The sequence below is a fragment of the Oncorhynchus keta genome, chromosome 17 (assembly GCF_023373465.1).
Source record: "Oncorhynchus keta strain PuntledgeMale-10-30-2019 chromosome 17, Oket_V2, whole genome shotgun sequence".
NCBI lineage: Eukaryota > Metazoa > Chordata > Actinopteri > Salmoniformes > Salmonidae > Oncorhynchus > Oncorhynchus keta.
The window spans coordinates 26,994,718-27,009,806 of record NC_068437.1 but is presented as its reverse complement, the minus strand read 5'-3'; the positions used below and the strand labels follow the sequence as shown (position 1 = coordinate 27,009,806).

Below are 15,089 nucleotides of genomic sequence, written 5' to 3'. Positions count from 1 at the left end.
AACTGAGACTGCTCTTCTCTGTATCACGGAGGCGCTCCGCACTGCTAAAGCTAACTCTCTCTCCTCTGCTCTCATCCTTCTAGACCTATCGGCTGCCTTCGATACTGTGAACCATCAGATCCTCCTCTCCACCCTCTCCGAGTTGGGCATCTCCGGCGCGGCCCACGCTTGATTGCGTCCTACCTGACAGGTCGCTCCTACCAGGTGGCGTGGCGAGAATCTGTCTCCTCACCACGCGCTCTCACCACTGGTGTCCCCCAGGGCTCTGTTCTAGGCCCTCTCCTATTCTCGCTATACACCAAGTCACTTGGCTCTGTCATAACCTCACATGGTCTCTCCTATCATTGCTATGCAGACGACACACAATTAATCTTCTCCTTTCCCCCTTCTGATGACCAGGTGGCGAATCGCATCTCTGCATGTCTGGCAGACATATCAGTGTGGATGACGGATCACCACCTCAAGCTGAACCTCGGCAATACGGAGCTGCTCTTCCTCCCGGGGAAGGACTGCCCGTTCCATGATCTCGCCATCACGGTTGACAACTCCATTGTGTCCTCCTCCCAGAGCGCTAAGAACCTTGGCGTGATCCTGGACAACACCCTGTCGTTCTCAACTAACATCAAGGCGGTGGCCCGTTCCTGTAGGTTCATGCTCTACAACATCCGCAGAGTACGACCCTGCCTCACACAGGAAGCGGCGCAGGTCCTAATCCAGGCACTTGTCATCTCCCGTCTGGATTACTGCAACTCGCTGTTGGCTGGGCTCCCTGCCTGTGCCATTAAACCCCTACAACTCATCCAGAACGCCGCAGCCCGTCTGGTGTTCAACCTTCCCAAGTTCTCTCACGTCACCCCGCTCCTCCGCTCTCTCCACTGGCTTCCAGTTGAAGCTCGCATCCACTACAAGACCATGGTGCTTGCCTACGGAGCTGTGAGGGGAACGGCACCTCAGTACCTCCAGGCTCTGATCAGGCCCTACACCCAAACAAGGGCACGGCGTTCATCCACCTCTGGCCTGCTCGCCTCCCTACCACTGAGGAAGTACAGTTCCCGCTCAGCCCAGTCAAAACTGTTCGCTGCTCTGGCCCCCCAATGGTGGAACAAACTCCCTCACGACGCCAGGACAGCGGAGTCAATCACCACCTTCCGGAGACACCTGAAACCCCACCTCTTTAAGGAATACCTAGGATAGGATAAGTAATCCTTCTCACCCCCCCCCCTAAAAGATTTAGATGCACTATTGTAAAGTGGCTGTTCCACTGGATGTCATAAGGTGAATGCACCAATTTGTAAGTCGCTCTGGATAAGAGCGTCTGCTAAATGACTTAAATGTAATGTTAAATGTAGGCAAGTCAGTTAAGAACAAATTCTTACTTACAATGACGGCCTACCCCGGCCAAACTCGGACGATGCTGGTCCAATTGCGCGTCGCCCTATGAGACTCCCAATCACAGCCGGATGAGATACAGTCTGGATTCAAACCAGGGACTATAGTGACACCTATTGCACTGAGATGCAGTGCCTTAGACCGCTGCGGTCCATTATCATCATATCAACATCAAACTAGGAAATACAACATATGGAATCATGTAGCTCGTTCCATAATCAAGGTCTACAAATACTCAGTCCTGCCACTTCCACTCTACCACATTGTAATCTATGCTCAGTCAGTTCATGATTCTAGCCATTTATGATTATTCAAGATCCTGTTACTCTACTGTGCCTGTTTCCCTGCCTGACACCATTTATCCTCTCAGTGCAGTTACCTCTCTGGCTCCTGTCTCCTGTTCCACATCTTACCACCCAACTACCTTGCTCTGGATTTTACTCACTACCACTACCTTGGATTCCCCTCAAGACCTGTTTACCCTGTTCTACTCAGCTAACTCCAACCTCAGTCTCCACATCTGGTTTTTCTGCAACTCATCCGAGCTTCCCCTGATCTGCACTCCATATCTCCCTCTGTACAATAAATATTTTGATTCATTCATCCCTGTTTCCTCATCTGAGTCTGCTCTTGGGTTCCCCTGTGTCGCTCCGCTTAACAATAAGTCAATCTGGATACGAGCATCTGCTAATTTACAAGAAAAATACACGTTTCAAGTTGATAGGTGACTGTGAAGTGGATTTACAACGGTTTAAATTGACATTCAGCCATTTTAGAAGATTTATTTTAGCAAATTTTAGCAAATTAGCTTCTGTGCATCTACTGGTGGCCATCTTTGAATGCATCAATCTTATTTTCTCAAACTCTTGAGGGACTATTGTGATGAGTCCAAAGACCCAATTTGCAGTGAATTTGACTTTTGGTCCATGAAAATATTGTTTATTAGGGTTACATAGTCAAAGTTTATTGTTAATAGTTTCCTTATTTTATTTAGATATAAATGCCAAACTTAATATGGTTCATCATGGTAATGTATGTGACGGTCCTAAAAAGTTTACATACAAAGTATACATACTGTACATAAAAAGTTTCAAGTCCCTAGGGCAAACAGGACAGTGGACATGAGGGCTTATTAATTGAGACTGCTTATAACAGTGCAACATATAGGTCAATCGGTGCCATTCTTTGTTAACCAAGTTACTTCCTCTTAAGGATCAGACCCTTTTGTTCAATTTACGCTTAAAATGACATACCCTAATCTAACTGCCTGTAGCTTAGGACTTGAAGCAAGGATATGCATATTCTTGATAGCATTTGAAAGGAAACACTTAGAAGTGTGTGGAAATGTTAAATTAATGTAGGAGAATATAACACATTAGATCTCTTGCATCTTTGAAATGCAAGAGAAAGGTCACAATGTATTATTACAAATTAGGCACAATTTCGGCCACTAGATGGCAGCAGTGTATGTGCAATGTTTTAGACGATCCAATGAACCATTGCATTTCTGTTCAAAATGTTGTTTCAAGTCTGCCCAAATGTGCCTAATTGGTTTATTGATACAGTTTCAAGTTCATAACTGGGCACTCTCCTCAAACAATAGCATGGTATTCTTTCACTGTAATAGCTACTGCAGTTAGAATAACAAAAATGTAAGCATTCTACCCATATCAGATACGTCTATGTCCTGGGAAATGTTCCTGTTATTTACAACCTCATGCTAATCACATTAGCCTACGTTAGCTCAACCGTCCCGCAGGAGGGGGGCATCGATCCTGTAGAGGTTATGGTCTCTAGTTTCGGGAAAAGTCTAAATGGAATCCTTGGGATGTCCCAACTATGACATCACCCAATTGAAGTTGAAATTTAAAATGTTTAAGGTTAGATATAGGTAAGGGTTATGGTTATGGTAAGGGTATGGGTTATAGTCAGGGTTTAGGGTAGGGATGTCACAAGGTAATAACTAATAAGGCGGTGGCTCTCCCATATTGGCCATTTAAACAATACAAATGGCACTCGTCTACCACAATAGCCTCACCCTCATGGATGCTAACAAGCTAGCAACCAAGCTAGGTAGTGCTACATACAGGGGCTTGCGAAAGTATTCACCTCCCTTGGCATTTTTCCTATTTGGTTGCCTTACAACCTGGAATTAAAATGGATTTTAATTCAATTAATGTTTGTATCATTTGATTTAGACAACATGCCTACCATTTTGAAGATGCTAAATAGTTTTTATTGTGAAATAAACAAGAAATAAGACAAAAAAATGGAAAACACGAGCGTGCATAACTATTCAACCCCCAAAAATCAATACTTTGTAGAGCCACCTTTCTCAGCCATTACAGCTGCAAGTCTCTTGGTGTATGCCTGTATAAGCTTGCCACTTCTAGCCACTGGGATTTTTTGGGGGGGAAAAACTACTCCAGCTCCTTCAAGGTGGATGGGTTCAGCTTGTGCACAGCAATCTTTAAGTCATACCACAGATTCTCAATTGGATTGAGGTCTGGGCTTTGACTAGGCCATTCCAAGACATTTAAATGTTTCCCCTTAAACCACTCAAGTGTTGCTTTAGCAGTATGCTTAGGGTCATTGTCCTGCTGGAAGGTGAACCTCCGCCCCAGTCTCAAATCTCTGGAAGACTGAAACAGGTTTCCCTCAAGGATTTCCCTGTATTTAGCACCATCCATAATTTCTTAAATTCTGACCAGTTTCCCAGTCCCTGCCGATGAAAAACATCCCCACAGCATGATGCTGCCACCACCATGCTTCACTGTGGGGGTGATGAGAGGTGTTTGATTTGCGCCAGACATAGCATTTTCCTTGATTACCAAAAAGCAACATTTTTGTTTCATCTGACCTTCTTCCATACGTTTGGGGAGTCTCCCACATGCCTTTTGGTGAACACCAAGCATGTTATTATTTTTTTTATTTTTTTTTATGGACAGTCTTCCGTAAAGCCCAGCTCTGTGGAGTGTACGGCTTAAAGTGGTCCTACGGACAGATATTCCAATCTCTGCTATGGAGCTCTGCAGCTGTTTTTCTGTACGAACAACAGGACAATTATCATTATTACTATTAATATTATCATTAGGTGTTGACAGCGAAGCTGTGAAACCTATTGTTATTCTTACATAAAACTCAAACATTGGTAACTTTTTTCTAATTTGGCACAGATAAACTAAAGGGTTAGATAATTTAGGGCTAGGCGTCAAGCTAGCAGTACAAATTCCGGTGAAACTGGAGGGCACGCAATTCAAATAAATAGTCCAAAAAATTATGGATATTAAACAATTAGTGACGTTTTGTTAGATAAATCCTTCTTTATATCCCAAAAAGTCTGTTTAGTTGGCGCCATTGATTTGACTAATCCACTCATTCAACATGCAGAGAAAAGAATCCGAAAATGTGTATCAACAAGTCAAAATACTTTTCTATTTACTCCTCAGATACCCTAAAATGTAATCAAACTATAATATTTCTTACGGAAAGAAGTATGTTCAATAGGAAACCGATTTTAGCAGGTGTGTCCTGTCTTCATGGCGCGCAAACATGAATTTCCAAGACTGTGTCCCTGTACTAAACCTGATATTTCTTATTCGTTTTTGAAGTTACAAGCCTGAAACCTTGAACGTAGACTGCTGATACCCTGTGGAAGCCATAGGAATTGTATCCAGGGAGCTATGTCCTTATACTTCCTATTGTAAGAGGATGGTCTCTCTCAAACAAAACAAAAAAGTTTGTTTTTTCTTTGGATTTTCTCCTACCATATCTATTGTGTTATATTCTCCTACATTACTTTAACATTTCTACAAACTTTAAAGTGTTTTCCTTCATATGGAACCAATTATAAGCATATCCTGGCATTAGGGCCTGAGCAACGGGCAGTTTACTTTGGGCACGTCATTCAGGCGGAAATTGAGAAAAAAAGGCAGGAACTGACAAAAGAATTCCAATGGTAAATGGCCTGAGTGAACAATCTTCATTCATCCAGTATCTTTGGAGCAACTTATTGGGGCTATGAACCCAGCATGAGTTCGCCATTGGTTGATGCGTTGCCTCGCCTGATGGTGCTTTCAAGACAATCTGAACTCTAGAAAGATGCCTGAGTTTCAGTAGCAGTGTGTGGGTAAAATCGCTGGGGAAGCCAAGCCAGGAAAAAAAGCCATAATTGGATTGTTTGCCACGGTGAAACCCCACATGACGAAAACTTTTGTCAAATATTTAATTTGAAAATCATGGGCATTAATAACAGCCTCCATCCACTCTTCTGAGAAGGCTTTCCACTAAATGATGGAGCATTGCTGTGGGGACATGCCTCCATTCAGCCACAAGAGTATTAGTGAGTTTGGGCGATTCGGCATGGCTTGCAGTCGGCATTCCAATTAATCCCAAAGGTGTACGATGGGATTGAGGTCAGAGATCTGTTCAAGTCAGTCAAGTTCTTCCACATCGATCTCAAACAAACCATTTCTGTATGGACCTCGCTTTATGCACAGGGGTATTGTCATTTTGAAACAGGAAAGGGCCTTCCACAAACTGTTGCCACAAAGTTGGAAACACAGAATCATCTAGAATGTCATTGTATGCTGTAGTGTTAAGCGTTAGCTTCACTGGAACTAAGCTGCCTAGCCCAAACCATGAAAAACAGCCCCAGACCATTATTCCTTCTCCAAACTTTAGAGTTGGCACTATGCATTGGGGCAGGTAGTGTTCTCCTGGCATGCACCAAACCCAGATTTGTCTGTTTTGGGCTTGTGTGCGGCTGCTCTGCCATTGAAACCCGTTTCATGAAGCTCCCGACTAACAGTTATTTTGTTGACGTTATTATTATTGACGTTGCTTCCAGAGGCTGTTTGGAACTTGGTAGTGAGTGTAGCAACCAAGGACTGACGATTTTAACACTTTACGCACTTCAGCACTCGGCGGTCCCTATCTGTGAGCTTGTGTGGCCTAACACTTTGCGGCTGAGCCATTGTTGCTCCTAGATGTTTCCACTTCACAATAACAGCACCTGACCAGGGCAGCTCTAGCAGGGCAGAAATGTGATGAACTGACTTGTTGGAAAGGTGGCATCCTATGATGGTGCCCACATTAAAAGTCACTTAGCTCTTTAGTAAGGCCATTCTACGGCCAATGTTTGTCCATGGAGATTGCATGGCTGTGTGCTCGATTTTTACTCCTGTTAGCAACGGGTGTGGCTGAACTAGCCAAATCCACTAATTTGAAGTGGTGTTCACATACTTTGTATATGTAACAGTATAACTTTAGACCATCCCCTCGCCCATACCCGGGCGCGAAACCAGGGACCCTCTGCATACATCAACAACAGTCACCCACGAAGCATCATAACCCATCGCTCCACAAAAGCCACGGCCCTTGCAGAGCAAGGGGAACTACTACTTCAAGGTCTCAGAGCAAGTGAAGTCACCAATTGAAATGCTATTTAGCGCGCACCACCGCTAACTAAAGCTAGCCGTTTCACATCCGTTACACTCACCCCCCTTTTGACCTCCTCCTTTTCCGCAGCAACCAGTGATCCGGGTCACGGCACCAATGTAACAGTATAACTTTATACCGTCCCCTCGCCCATACCCGAGTGCGAACCAGGGACCCTCTGCATACATCAACAACAGTCACCCACGAAGCATCGTTACCCATCGCTCCACAAAAGCCGCTGCCCTTGCAGAGCAAGGGGAACTACTACTTCAAGGTCTCAGAGCAAGTGACGTCACCGATTGAAACGCTATTTAGCGCGCACCACCGCTAACTAAGCTAACCGTTTCACATCCGTCACATATATATAGTGTATATATAGGTTGAGACTAAAAAGACATAGTGGCAGAATAAATTTAAATTTAACCACACCTTTGTTTTATCACAAAAACAGAGTGCAACATCTGTCTGGTGGAGTGCACAAAGCATATTGCATGTAACAAACAGTCACATGACCCACAGCATGGTCAATCAAGTTAATTTTTCTGACATTTTCAAACTACTAAACAACTTTGATTTACAACACCAGAGAGTTACCGCAAGTCACAAAGAAACAGGAGCTGCCTCCACTATTCCAGCACCATTTCAACTTCAACATTTCAACATTGTCAAATCTACTATGCTTAGTCTAATACAGTGACAACTAAAACATTGAAAAAATGATTTGATTTAGTCCAATTGACAGAAGCTAAATATAACGTGGCTGTCCATGGTACTGATTTCTGTGTGTGTGTGTGTGTGTGTGTGTGTGTGTGTGTGTGTGTGTGTGTGTGTGTGTGTGTGTGTGTGTGTGTGTGTGTGTGTGTGTGTGTGTGTGTGTGTGTGTGTGTGAGAGAGAGTGCGTGTGTGCATTAGTAGGAAACTCATGTCAACTCACCCTACTTGTAGGGAAATGCCAATGCCACCCTCCTCTCTTTCATGTTGACGAAACGGTCTATGACTCTGTCATACAGTACACACTTTTAGTTTTTGTTGTCCTAGGCTAACTGGTAAAAATGTTTGCTCGCTATTCTAACTTCCTTTCATGGGAAAGGATTAGCCAGCTAGTTAACATTAGCCTTCTCCGTCTAGCTACATATTGAACTTCCATCCTCTCAGGCCTGAAGCACAATGTATGAATTAATGGTTGGATCAGAATCGCCATTATAATCATTGGCCAGTATGGAGAATTTAGTAAAACCACAAGTCAAAATCCCTATCTCCACCCATGGCTAATTTAGGAAAGGGACAATTTTAGCTAGCTAACCCCCGGAGGACAACAACACAGCGAGATGCAACAATTCAAGTTTTTGTCTGTCAATTACGATTGTCTTTTGATGTGATGTGATTGGCAAGCTCATTGTTCTATCTGTGTGATTGGTGTGAAGCCAAATCCAAACTGGCTTCTATTTAAAAAAATGTTGGGGTGTGCCAGGACCATTTACAGTTGAGCTCACAGTTTAGCTGAACGTTGATTGCTATTATTGTATTTTTTTTCATCAAGGAAGGCCAAATGCTCTCTGGCTTCCCTTGCATTCAATGTGAAGGGAGGCAACAATATCATACTCTTTTTGACCAGACAGATGGGCTACACATACAGAGGGAAGCTGTTTCGCTCGCTTTTATGCTTTCTCTGGTGAGATACATTCAGCTTCTTGTGAGTTGAATGACAATTATGAAACACAGAGAGAGGAAAGATACTTTTTGGGGGGAAGCGTGACTTCCCTTTGCATACATGAATACACTCCTATGCTGAGTTTCCGACTTTCAAAACGTTTTTTTCCCAGTCTGAGATCTTATTTTCAGCAGTTCCCAGTTGTCGTGAATGCACTGAAGTCTGATATTTCCGCGTTCCCAGTTGTTCTGAACGCGGCAAGAGTAGACTTACGAAATGGGCAGCGGAATGTGCTCAAGTGTTTGTAATTACACCACAAGCAATGTAGGCACGCAAGCCCAAGCGGGAATGTAATGCGATGCCCGGTGTAGCCTACTACCACGTAAGCGCAGACATAACTGTTGTCAAATATACGCATGCATTTTCATGTATTTTGCCTGGTTTTCATGCATATGATCTTTAGCGAGACAATTTGGAGAGAAATTTAAAAAAGAAAGCAAGACAGGCTCCAGCAGCTTTGATCAGCGGCTTGAGGGTCAGTTTCAGACACGCTTAATATACGGAGAGAAATACAGCCATATGTTCTGAGCCCCAACATTTTTTTATAAAAAAAAAAATATTAATCAGCAGCAGCATTGTCATTAGCAGCATCCTCATCAGCATCTCTTCAATGTCATCATCCCCATCCTCCTCATGATCATTGACATAGAGACTTATGTTCATATAATCACTTTTTGGTGGCCTATCTCAGCTCTATACATTTGGAGGAATTTCTTGAAAGCTGCATAAATAATTCTAGTGCTACCAATTATGCACGAGTCTCTGAGCTTTTACACTGTAAACCTTAAAATATAGATGATGATGATGGGGGTGCTGGTGGTGGTGATGATGAGAGCAAAAAAGAGAGCTGAATAGCATCGACTGTGCAGGCATGGACGTGTTCTCTTCATTTTCTCTCCAGAGTTGATTGTCGTTGCATAAGCCTAGGCATATTAATTGTCAATATATATATTTTTTAAATTGTCAGTAAATTAAAAATAGACTATAATGTTATGGGATGTTGAAGTTGTAAGCAGTCTTTTACATAGATGGACAGGCTTTTAAACCCTGAACAGGAGACAGCGTATTGTGCAGATTTCTCGAAGTGGCTATTAATAATTTTGAACACACTGATGAGAGACTATAGCCTACAATCAGAGTTTATCATGTGAAATGAATATTGGGATGATAAACTCGATACAAGCCTTAGCTGGCTGCAACAATCTGCCATTCCCATGAAATAAACTCGCATGCACTACTGCACATCTATTAATCGGCTATTGACAACCTTTCCCTTTTCAGTTGCATGACTGAAGCTCTCTCTAGCGCTGCCGATGGACAATCAAATCTTCACACCCACCTCCAGATACACTCGCATTTTTTCATTTCGTAGTTCTACTTCTACTCTAAAATAGATAGCTAGACGGACTCTCGCGGCTCACAAATCATAGAGACTTTTCGTGAAATACTAGCAATAGTTTAACAGTAAATCTGAAATTCAACATGGAGTCCCCTCCAGATCCAGCAAGCGACCCGGGCAACAGCGCCTCTGAGCCGGCTACACCGGCCAGGGAAACCCCGGTAAACCTAGAGACGCTCCGAAAAGCTGACCATCCAGCCCCTGTTCGAAGGCAGACCTGTTCAAGTACCAACAGAGGTAAGCGTCTGACATCTCTCATCACGATAAATATTGATTGATTACCGAATTGATGCCTGAAACTTCAAAATGAATTCTTTGCATGGAGAACTTGAATTATAGAGGTCTCAAAAATGGTCTATAACGCTACCTGAATAGTGTAAAAACCACCTGGAACAGATTCATTCTTATTGCGCTGCATTTGTAAAGTGGCCAAATGTATTATGATGAGCGAGTTGCTTCTGTGTTGCCCTTGTGTTTAAGCACAACTGACAGAGATCCAACCATTGTCGTATGTGTCATTGGGAGACAAATTACTCTATGAATAGAACAATTATAGTTAGGATAGTCAATTACACAGGTCGACTAGGACTTAAAATACAAGAACACCAACTACGCAATATTATCTTTCTACACGTTTATTAGGCTATACTACACAATGGTAGGTTACTAAATATGAATGAACTTTGGGAAACTGTAAGCTATCGAACACCAGCCCCTTCAACCTCTAAAGGGACATGTATTTTATGGTCGTATTTATTTCCAAGTAATTTACAGAAAAGATAGCCTGTAATTTTGTGTGTTTGTGAAATAGACAAATCAGCAGCAGGAATTTGATTTTCCTTCCCTTGCGAGCGCGCGCTAGCTCTGATACATTGTAGTGGACATGAAGAGATCACAACTGCCTGATGATTGACATGATAGACGTTGTGGTCATTTATCAAATCAAGTCTATGATTGTGTTGGTCCCGTATACATTTCTTAAGAATATGTGAGATTGAGTACCGTGCGTGTTGTACAGTAGGCTACAGACATTGTTTAGCCACACCCCCTCTAGACTGCTTCCATTCAACTCATCCAAGTTCAATGGAAATATTTCCAGACTATAATACTCCAAAGTACAGTTTGTTCATATACAACTATGACACTAAATGACATATTTTACATGTAAATGTATTCATCGCGCTGTGGTTTGCATGAGCACATTTCCTCTGTGGAAGCGGTATATTTAGAGTCTAATATGGTGAATGTGGAATGTAAACTGGTTATGTAACAGGTAGCAATAAATAGAGGCGCACAAAGAGAGATAGCGACAATCATTACATATATTGCACTTTGTAGATGCGTTATTGACTCCACAGTTCAAGACAAGTGTAATGTTTTTTTTTATCACTTAGTATTCCAGCTGCAGAAGAGTACGATGTTTTGTCATGAACACGAGATTGTTTACATTTAGTAGATCCCAGCCAGTGCTCAGTTATGTAATAACAGGCAAAGGCAGATAGTTATGAAGGCATTTCAAAGGCAGATAGTTATGAAGGCATTTCAAAGGCAGGTAGTTAGGAAGGCATTTCGGTCCGAGCCTTGTTAGGTTCATCTGACGGCTGTTTTATGAAGTCAGGCTCCTAGACACGTTTAACCTGCTGACCCATATTCACCCCCACCAATTTATGCATAGGATTAAAGTGTCTGGAGAGAAAGACAGGGGAAAAAACGTTTTTTTTTGCTTTGTTATGGAATTTTGAATGGGTGGGGGGAAAACGTATTAATGTTCAGTGGGACAAACCTCTTCCAGAAGGCATTTAGTTAACTTGAATATGTATGGCATGCGGGCAAAAGTTCTCCTGTAGCACTTTTTCAAGTTTTTAATAACAGGCCTACTTGTAACCTACAATTAATTATGTTACTGTATTCTTCTTCTCCAGCTTTTTCTTTTGAGATAATTGTAACAAATATGATGAAATCATTAAGTAATATATGTTTGTTATCAAAACTTGTGCGATTTCTTCGATTATCTGCTTTCCAGGGAGGCTGAACTTTTTGATTTGGCCTCGTTTTTTTGGCTTGGTCATTAAGAAATGTAGCGACTATATCTGAAGCCAAACGAGAGTTGTCTTGGGGGGTGGTTTAATATGTGTGTCTATTGTGTGTGTGTTCACACGTGGCAAGCGTTTGTACATGCAATCTGCCAAAACGGTACACAGTTACAGTCACTCACCCTTCTAGATAACTTAAAACAGTCTAACAAGTTATTGTGTCTTGAAATCGCCTCGGCTAGCTTTCACCAATTAGCTTCAGCCGGCTGGTGATATTGTCCCTTGAACATTGTGTAATTCACTGACGGTCCCTAGTGTCGATCCCCATAGGGATATTGAATGTCAAACCAAATTGACCATGGGCATTACGATCGGGTCATGTGCAGCTGCGCTCCGAATTGATGATTACTTGGGTGCAGCTAGCTGTGGGCATGTGGGTACGATTTAAATGAACCCAACCCAAGTAAAACTGTTACGGTACCCTTCATTCCATGACATACCCTTTTTTCCCATCGTCTCGCAAAGATCAGTTTTGGACGAGATTGACTTGATGACCAAAACTTTCCTATTTACATTTTGTAGTCAATTTTGACTAGAATACATGTATTTGACTCATATTTATGCCACATAAGTAATTTTTAAAAATGAGAAGTTGCTTTTTAGGGTCAGACGCTCTTTAAGCGCTTGAACACACCAGTAGAGTTTGCCTGCCGAGAGTACTTGCAAACCGTGTGCAAACAGATGTTATAAACGGGAGATCCACATTCGGTGCGATGTGTGCAACCCTTTAAACTTTGCTTTTGTAGAAACTGAAACAGATTTTTTTATTGAACCTTGATACAGTATGATAAATGTATTTTCCCCACAGTGCATGAAATGATTAAAAGTATTTATAATTGCTATGTGTTGGTGGCACAATCCAGTATGGGATTACTCAACAATGTGAAACAATAAAAATGTAAAGCATTTCCAGGATTACAGTGCTGGGTTTAGACACTGCATTTTAGGATATACTCAAAAAATAACATCTGAAATACTGCAGACGCTTACTGAGGAACACTTTCCGTTTTCACACCCAGTGTATTGGGATTTCTGAGAATACACATACTGTTTTAACCCTGAGCACTAATACCTTTTAAGTAGAAAAGGCTTACTTCAGCAGAAGCTGTGCTGGAAGACTTGAGTGGGTCAGAGAACGGGCCTTGGAGGTCTGTGGATATCATTAGTGGAAAGAAGAAAGGGTGTTATTTTCATATTGCAGGATCCCTCAGTTTGTGGGGAGCAAATTTGGAAACAATCAATATTAATGGCTTGTTATGTAAGTTGACGGCCTCTGTGTAGGTTGGGATGAAGCCTCAGAATTACACAGGGAAGCTGAAGCTCTGAAAGGGCCTCAATCCTGCCCTTTCTAACCCTAAACGAGCCTCAACTATGCTGTTGTGTATGTGTTTGTATATGCTGTACATAATCACACTATGGAGACTGCCTTGAATGAACAGATAAGAGTAGAGTAGTGCGTTATTGACACTGGGATTACTGTAGTGCAGGCTTGTATCTGAGGCTAGAAACTTGATTTTAATATTCAGAGTGTGCTGTGCTGTTTTAACATAATTTTCCCACTATCCCAAAGATAGTGATAAGACTGCTAACCTGCCATCAGGGCAGGACTTCCCATATCATTTATCAGTTGGCATGGCAGATAAATTACTTTTCTTTCATGTTTTTACCTTACTGCAACATTATGAAAGCTGTCATTTGATGAAGGGCAAACAGGCTCACTCTTGCAGGTGTATTGTTCAGTAGGACAGTGATACTGTATGTTTGTTTATCTGTAACTCTGTGTTGTTGTTTTTTTTGCACTGCTTTGTATTTATCTTGGCCAGGTCGCAGTTGTACATGAGAATTTGTTCTCAACAGGCCTACCTGGTTAAATAAAGGTGAAATTAAAAAATACTCATACGTATTGCACACACCTCAACATACCATATCACACAAGAGAGTAGGCGATTGTGCAGGTTGCCTTACCACTTATCTCAAACTTTGTTAGCTGTTCCCTGTCTGGCATGCAGGCTGAAGTTATATACAGCACTTTTAACATAGGGGCCATTACTTGTGTAGTTTTCTTTGGCCGGATATTGCTAGTCCAAACTAAACTCTCCATGGTATGGCCTGTCCTTTCGAGACACTTAAGAGGACTTCACCAACACAGCCTGCCGATTGGTTCTATTTGTGCAGACGGAAGCAGCGCTGTGGGCTGGAGTGGTTGGCATGTGTTTACTCTGTGCTGACAGAAGACGGATGAGGCAAAGGGAAGCGGAGGCCTCTAAACAAGGTTCTTCACAAATCCTGTGAGCCTGGAGCTGGCACGGTCCTCACACTACTCCATTGGACAGCAGCGTTCGTGACGTTATGACATTCTCAAATACCAGGGATTACAGTTCTCTGCTCGCTGAGGAGGGCCAAGCAGCAGGTAGCCGCCATGCAGACAGTCAATGCACATCCTGGAGAGCAACTCGTTTGTGTGTCTTTCTTTTTGGCAGACAGCCCTTGACGTAATAATGGGCTCTGTCTCTCCCTGCTGTTAATACTTCGAGGAGTGTGAGGTGTCCCAAGCTGTCTTGTTGTTGGCTACATGTCATGTTTTGTATCAGCTGGAGGGCTAAATGGTGTTGTTAAACAGGGTAAGGGTCAGGATTAGCCTATACAAAGTTCACAGTACAAGACATGTCCATTTAACCAATGTACTGAGGTAAATGCTGACACAAAGTTGTTTAAATATGGAAAGTGTTAGTCAGACTTTAAAGACATACGTGAAAACAAACATTCTAAATGTATGGAAGACACACATTTTAATGTGAAGTGTCTCTATATGCACAGTATTTCCCCCAAAAATAGAATCATATTTAATTTGTCACATGCCTCGTAAACAACAGGTGTAGACTAACAGTGAAAAGCTTACTTACGGGTCCTCTTTCAACAATGCAGACACATTTATACAAAAATGTGAATAGTACACATGGCATAAATACACAGTGAATAACAAATAACAACGATGAGTAAAAATAACATGGCTATATACAGGGAGTCTAGAGGCAAAATAAACACACACCTGTTTAGG

The 15,089-nt window shown here is 42.2% G+C and overlaps 1 protein-coding gene across 2 annotated transcripts in view; it reads left to right on the top strand.

Annotated features, from left to right (window-relative positions):
* Positions 1 to 9,856: 9,856 nt before the first annotated feature.
* The window catches only part of LOC118396713 (nuclear receptor ROR-alpha A), a 288,021-nt gene continuing 282,788 nt past the window's right edge, over positions 9,857 to 15,089 (top strand). For both annotated transcript variants that reach the window (XM_052465766.1, XM_035791086.2), the window contains exon 1: positions 9,857 to 10,175. In XM_052465766.1, the coding sequence (XP_052321726.1) occupies positions 10,022 to 10,175 (154 nt within the window). In that variant the 5' untranslated portion in view covers positions 9,857 to 10,021. The remainder of the gene's footprint in view (positions 10,176 to 15,089) is intronic.